The 7,543-nt window shown below is 42.9% G+C and overlaps 1 protein-coding gene across 5 annotated transcripts in view; it reads right to left on the bottom strand.

The window, feature by feature from the left end:
- Window positions 1–435: 435 nt before the first annotated feature.
- The window catches only part of coro2ba (coronin, actin binding protein, 2Ba), a 99,817-nt gene continuing 92,709 nt past the window's right edge, over window positions 436–7,543 (bottom strand). For all 5 annotated transcript variants that reach the window (XM_069910570.1, XM_069910571.1, XM_069910569.1 and 2 more), the window contains one exon: window positions 436–6,179. In XM_069910570.1, the coding sequence (XP_069766671.1) occupies window positions 6,048–6,179 (132 nt within the window). In that variant the 3' untranslated portion in view covers window positions 436–6,047. The remainder of the gene's footprint in view (window positions 6,180–7,543) is intronic.

Here is a 7,543-nt window from a genome sequence, read left to right as displayed (position 1 = left end):
TAATGTGATTTATGGTGTGGAAAAAAAAATAAAAATAAAATAAGTAGTTGTGATTTATGCAAACAATAAACCAGAATCCCAAAGCCATCTGCTTAAGCTCTTTAAGATTTAAGACCTTCTTCCCATGTTCCTTCAACACTAAGACAGAGCAGCAGCGACCTCTACAGGCTGCTTGTTAGGAATCCGCAGTTGCATTTTTAACTCGTAAATTTTCCAATGTTCTGATTTTTCTCTTTGCGAGGGTTGCCAGTTGGATTTTAACACTAAGTGCGTCAATTAACTGAGCATTATTATCATGGTGAACTCTCAACGACTCGTTTTGTGGAATCTTGCATCAAATCTGTTTGCCGACAGAATAGCATTACTGAACTTCATGTGCAAGCTCATGATATAGGGCCTTTGCCACGAACAGTTCCATTCAATCAAAGTCTTAAAAACTGAGAAAACAATCGTTTATTCATGTTATTGGTTACAGAGTGCAGTTTATGTGATTTCTTTTCAGAAAGTAAAATCACAGTGACTTGGACTTTATTAGTTGAAGACATGGCTGTTCATATTACACACTGACGGTGGAGTAGAACGTACAAAGGCAAAAAGAAAATGTACGTGGTTTTCAGAGTCTGTAACTATCGTCTAATCAGAATAATCCATAATCTAACTTGCTGAAGGCATCAAATCTGTCAACCTATTAAAACTAGTAAATTCAGATGGCCTTGTTCCTAAATCACCCTCCTTATTAAATGGGCGTTGCCCATTTTAGATCCAAATGGTTTGATCCATAATATTCCTCCCTCCAGCTTCTCTTGTAGGGCCACTGTCAGGAATGGCTTTTGCCTCACTAAGCATTTCTTGGCTTGTGTTCTCTCACCACATGACCTTCTCAGAAAGCCCTATTTCCTTCTGTAAGTGTACTCATCCCCCACCCTCTCTATCCCGGTAATAACCTTATCTAGGCATGGAGACTGAAATACACAGGGTTTTTGCCAATCTTTCTGCAGGAAATTCCAGTCACTCAGGAATGATGAAGCAAGCTGCCATGAATCAATGGGATTGGCTCGCCTTCTACTGGAGAAGGAGCCCAGATACATGTAAATCATTATCAAGCACAGTACCAATCCCTGAAGTGAGAGATGCTAACCATCCATCAGGCCAAGTCTGTCCTCGAACATTCAACTCATCCAGTTTCCAAAGGGAGTTCTGCCAATGCTTTGCCCTGTCCTCTTGCAGGAAATCCAACAACATTCCACTGTCTAAAAGGCTTGGAGAAAAAAAAAACCTACAGATGGTGGAAGTCAAAAATGAAGTATGCTTAGCCAGTCAGGCAGCATCTGTGGAGAGAGAAGTGCTGATGAGATGATTGGCTGATGACAAGTCATTGATTGAAACATCAAATCTGTTTCTTACTCCCATCAATTACACTGGACAACCATTTTTTCAAAAGGTTTGCTTCCTGAAAAAAAAGGGGATTATGATAATGTCAAACTGAACAAGCACATTTCAGATTTGCTGAATCACGTAGGAAGTTGGAGAAACAATACATTAACTTTTATTGAATTTAGCGTGTTTAATCACATAATGACGCTGACACATTGTACAAAAATAGGTTATATTTAAAAAACCAGAACATAATAGGAAATTTTTAAAGTGACTTTTGTGATCAGAAGCTTAAAATACACCTTAAAGTGTTAAGGAAGCAAACATTTTTTTTATTGTCCAGTGTTATTGAATGGCAGAGCAGGCGAAATAGCTTCCTCTTGGTTCTTCTATCGCATTCCACGTATTCTGCCTGGCCTGCTGACTACTGGCATCATTTTCAATTTTTACTTTAAAACCCAACAAATCCTATCTGATCTGCCATCTTCTATTTCAGGGTGTTTTCCCAGGGTGCTTGTCCCTATCACAGCGCACAATCCATTCCCAATACTTGAGCCGAGCCAGCTCTTTTAGAAAGGTAAGAATCAACAATCACGATTATTAAAAAAAAAACAAGGCCTGGATTTCCATAGCACCTTCCCCAACCTCCGGCTCTCCTAGGCGGCAAGTGAAATCTTGGAGTCCTGGAGGGTTAAACTACATATCCACCCTCCCAATTGAAAGTAAACATACCTTCTGGGGTGAGTTACAGCAGAGAGTCCCCTGGCTAACATCTGTCTCAGCCAGCGAAGATCATAAAATAGAATATTTGTTGTCATTGATCTGTCTGGCTGTTTGTGGACAACTGCAATCCCACCTGTGGAAGCTGTTCTGATGGGTTTATAATCTGGTTCTTTCCTACCGACTGCACCATACACAAGCTTAAATTTGCAAGTTCCAGTTGTATCTGCAAACCTCTGCATTGAGGTTTGCTGGGTCTTCATCTTTCCAAAGAAAGTACATGGAATACATCAGTTTGTACAAGTCTAATTCTACCTCTGCATAAACTAAAAAAGCTGAAATGTCTGGTGTCATGGGTTGTTCAAAGTATTTGGAACAAATAAGGTATGTCACTATGTGATTGACTCTCTTGTGGTCTATTAGTTTGGCATCTCAGGATTGGGAAGTTGTCTGTCCATTTCAATATTCTCTCTATTTATTTTCCATTAACCACTATAGGTTATGTTCAAGAATTTCTATGGACACATGAGGATTCTATCTTGGCACCAGTTTAGTCGGAATGTGGGAGATGAGACCATGAAGCCTGTCAGATCAATGCTGGTTCCATCTAGTTGGTCCATGTCCCCCTTTATCCCACTGCTGGGAGAAGGTGGTGAAGTCATGGCCATCACAGTTGATATTGTCTGGAGTAGGCGCAAGAGGAAGAAAACCCAGCTCAGCCAATCAGTTGCACACTGTCTTTCAAACTCGACTTAAAAAGCTAATCAAAGGCTCTGTTTGCCATGAAGGTAAATTTTTGATGCATTTTGTGTTCGGAGCTTAAAACTGAAGATGGAAATTTTGACTCTGTGTTCGTTCCACTACAGGCTGGCATTTATTGTCCTAATTATCTCTGAATTGGGTGACAGGGTGTGGTGGATCTGAGGTGACAAACACTCCAGACTCAGTAAGGAGGGTAGATTCCTTTCCTTGAAGGACCCTAATGATCAAGGTGGGATTTTGCAAACCATTGTTAACATGACAATTAACGACTTGCATCTTTTAATTAAATAATTCTCCAGAAGAAACTCGTCTCTCTAAAGTACATCAAAATTGTAATTAGTGTAAATATATTTACTGCCTATATCTAAATGTATGTGCTGTTTTTTTAAACTTCAATAAATACCACGTTTCTTTTAACTTGGGGGAGTCTTGAGGACGAGGAGATCTCTTCTGATAAATTCATCCCCATTGATAATGTTAAAGGCATCAAGTCAATGGAATCAATTCAGTACAAAGCACTGACCTCACATGTAGAGCTTTTGTTGCTTCATTGCCTGCTAATGGGGAGGGGGTCCATGCACCAGGTGGATGGGAGGTGAGCAAAATCCCTGTCTGGAAATGAAAGGGTCCCACTGATTCCCTTCTGCCCATCCTCCCCCCACCCCACCCTCCCCCATCAGAGAAGGTCAGCATATATCTGCTCTTTCTGCACTAGCCAGTACAGTCAGCCCTGCAAATTGGGGGCTCCCAGTGAATGGATCACCAAGCTGACCCACGTCCTGCTCACCATTGGCCTACACTATGGCATCACCAAGTGTTTTACCACAAACATAAAAGTGACTACATTTGTGGAGGAAACTAATCCTCTAATGGTAAATTTCTTGGCCCCTGCTGTTGAAAATCCTGGATTTGAATGGCCATGTGCATAGTATATCCTCAGGGTGGGGGAAGGTTCATTACTGAATTTAAGGAACCACATGGTGGAAACTCCTTGCCTGACGGGAGACATCACTGACACTAAAGCAGGGCAGATTTGTGTGAGAGATAGGAGTGGTTGGGAAGTGGAACAACTTTTCTGTTCATCTGCTGGTGCAGAACACATCTTGTTTTTGCTGTAATCTGCCCCAACTGTAGAACTGTACAGTTCAACCGTTCTACCTCAGCATCTGAGCAGAACCATATGGACCATACTACAAGCATTTGCCGTAACCTTGCACCAATCCTGTTTTACTTTCCCCACAATACCAGGATTCTGTCGCCCACCTCTGGCCTACGAGGGGTAAATTTACGGCAGTTAGTTAACCCATCACCCTGGAAGTCTTTGGGATGTGTGAGAGGAAACTGGAGCGTCTGGAGGAGATCTGTGCGGTCGCAGAGAGAGAGAGAGACGGAGCATGCAAACTCTGCACAAACAGCATTGGAACTTCAAACCTAGCCGGCTGGAGCTGCAAGGCATTACTAGCTGCTCCATTATGCTGCCCCAAGCTGTTATAACTTGTAAGAGAATCACAGGATATGAGGTTAGTGCAAAAAAAGTAGAGCTAAAGTAAAAGATCAGCCATGAATGGGAAAGCAGGCACAAGGGGCTGAATGGCTGATTCGACCTATTTCTGTTTTATAAGGCAGTGAAGTTTTTTTGGAAGGTTCAGTATAAAAGGTAGGCAGGAGATCACTGGGCTTTGTTGAGGGACTAAACTCAACTCTTAACTGGTCTCAGGAAGGAATATCTGCTAAACTACTCATTTAAAACCGAGCAGAAAAGAAAAGGTGAGGATGTATGGTGCCTTTGGATCCCAAGACAATGTTAAAGGACTTCTGGAATAGTTGGCATGACGGCCAATTTGTGCACTGCAAACTTCCAGAGAGAGCAATGAGACAGTGATCTCAGAAAGATTGATTTCAGAATGACCATTCCACAAGATGCTCATTCCCCCAGGAGACACAATCTAATGGCTCATCCAAAGGAAGGTACCTCAAACATTCTGGTGCTCCCTCATTGTGGCACTGGAATGCCAGCTGCAAGTGCCCCCAGTCCCACGTCTGGAGTCGGGTGCAAATTCGGACTTTCAAGCTTAGCAGCAAGGCTTGAGCCAAGCTGGGTGGCCTTAGTCCCAGTGGATCTGACAGCTTGTGCTGGCCAGATATTATTTCGTGTCAGCCATGTTGAGCTGGCTCTGTACTCTCTCTCTCTCTCCAGGTTGTGCGATCAGGATCAGTCTTCCAGGTTTCGGAGTTGGAACAGGTCTGCAACAATTCTAACTCCTCTGCTTTAGGGAGTGTTTGGATCCAGTTTGCATGAAACTGTACTACTAATGATGATCTCATGTTCCAAGCTTTAACCTAGACACTGTGGTCAGTGATTTGTCTGTTGCAAGAACACTTTGAGTCACTGCCTTAACATGGTACAGGAGTTGGTGTCTCCCAGACATCTGAGGGTTCTCATTAACCTGAGTATCATAAATCTTCCAGGATTGACATGGTAATTTCTCTTAAAATAGGAAAGGCAGATTTGATGGGAAAATTCAGATACAATAGCATTTAGAAAGCTAGAAACATGAACATGGAAGGAATTAAGGGTGGTAGATAATATGCAGACAGCAGAGTTTTAGTTTAACAAGAGCATCCAGCTTGGTGTAGACTGTGGGCTGAAGGGCCTATTTGTGAACTGCATTGTTCCGTGGTTTAAGGTGGGGACCATGTGAGAGTCCACAGTTGAGGTAGTGATGCATAGACTGTGTGGACGGGTCAGTTCTTGCTCTCACCTCCCTTCCATTTAAAGCTTCAAGCTTAGCAGCTACATGGGAAAGGCTCACAAGACACTAGTTCAGAGGCACCTCGGAGTATTTAATGCAAAATGACGTTAAAATGATTTATTAGCATGCAGAACTTTTTAAAAAGTATACATGTCTCTAGGCTGCAAATGACGACTGGATCTGCATGGACAATGTTTAACTCTCCAAATACCTGATGAGGTGCAGTGTGCGGACCAAACAAACCCTTCCGTTAGTTGTGCATATGGCTAAACCTTTTGAAAAGCTGATGTAACTTCAAGTTTATCTCCTTTTGGGGTGCTGGGGCAGATTTGGCAGGTCTTAAAGGTTCGTTAGCATTCTTACAATCTGCATATAACTGTGGCTGATAATTCTGTGACATGCCAGAGGGGATGAGGAAGTGCGGTCAGGACCCTGAGATCAGGTGCACTTAGGGACATTCTGTAGATTTTTTAGCTCCAGTTCCAGTTGACGTATCCTCACGTCCTTCTGTGTCAGTTCTTCCTTTAACCTTCGGATTTCATCTTGCTGCCGAAAGAACATTCGGAGAAGCTGAAGGATAAATATAAGCGTTCAGTTAGAGGAACAAGAAGCTGGGTCTGCTTTCCCCTCCCACCCCATGTTCCTGTCTGTCCCCATTTTGACTTGTTCTCACACCCTTAAGTCCTCTCTTTGTCCCCATTTTGACTTGTTCTCTCACCCTTAAGTCCTCTCTTTGTCCCCATTTTGACTTGTTCTCACACCCTTAAGTCCTCTCTTTGTCCCCATTTTGACTTGTTCTCACACCCTTAAGTCCTCTCTTTGTCCCCATTTTGACTTGTTCTCACACCCTTAAGTCCTCTCTTTGTCCCCATTTTGACTTGTTCTCTCACCCTTAAGTCCTCTCTTTGTCCCCATTTTGACTTGTTCTCACACCCTGAAGACGTCTTTGTCCCCATTTTGACTTGTTCTCACACCCTGAAGACGTCTTTGTCCCCATTTTGACTTGTTCTCACTCCCTTAAGACGTCTTTGTCCCCATTTTGACTTGTTCTCACTCCCTTAAGACGTCTTTCTCCCCATTTTGACTTGTTCTCACACCCTTAAGACGTCTTTGTCCCCATTTTGACTTGTTCTCACACCCTTAAGACGTCTTTGTCCCCATTTTGACTTGTTCTCACACCCTGAAGACGTCTTTGTCCCCATTTTGACTTGTTCTCACACCCTTAAGACGTCTTTGTCCCCATTTTGACTTGTTCTCACACCCTTAAGACGTCTTTGTCCCCATTTTGACTTGTTCTCACACCCTTAAGACGTCTTTGTCCCCATTTTGACTTGTTCTCACTCCCTTAAGACGTCTTTGTCCCCATTTTGACTTGTTCTCACACCCTTAAGACGTCTTTGTCCCCATTTTGACTTGTTCTCACACCCTGAAGACGTCTTTGTCCCCATTTTGACTTGTTCTCACACCCTGAAGACGTCTTTGTCCCCATTTTGACTTGTTCTCACTCCCTTAAGACGTCTTTGTCCCCATTTTGACTTGTTCTCACACCCTTAAGACGTCTTTGTCCCCATTTTGACTTGTTCTCACACCCTTAAGACGTCTTTGTCCCCATTTTGACTTGTTCTCACTCCCTTAAGACGTCTTTGTCCCCATTTTGACTTGTTCTCACACCCTTAAGACGTCTTTGTCCCCATTTTGACTTGTTCTCACACCCTGAAGACGTCTTTGTCCCCATTTTGACTTGTTCTCACACCCTGAAGACGTCTTTGTCCCCATTTTGACTTGTTCTCACTCCCTTAAGACGTCTTTGTCCCCATTTTGACTTGTTCTCACACCCTTAAGACGTCTTTGTCCCCATTTTGACTTGTTCTCACACCCTGAAGACGTCTTTGTCCCCATTTTGACTTGTTCTCACACCCTTAAGACGTCTTTGT

The sequence above is a fragment of the Narcine bancroftii genome, chromosome 14 (genome assembly GCF_036971445.1).
Source record: "Narcine bancroftii isolate sNarBan1 chromosome 14, sNarBan1.hap1, whole genome shotgun sequence".
In the NCBI taxonomy this organism is placed as follows: Eukaryota; Metazoa; Chordata; class Chondrichthyes; order Torpediniformes; family Narcinidae; genus Narcine; species Narcine bancroftii.
Note: the sequence above shows the minus strand (reverse complement) of the source record. Positions and strands in the feature narration are given on the sequence as shown.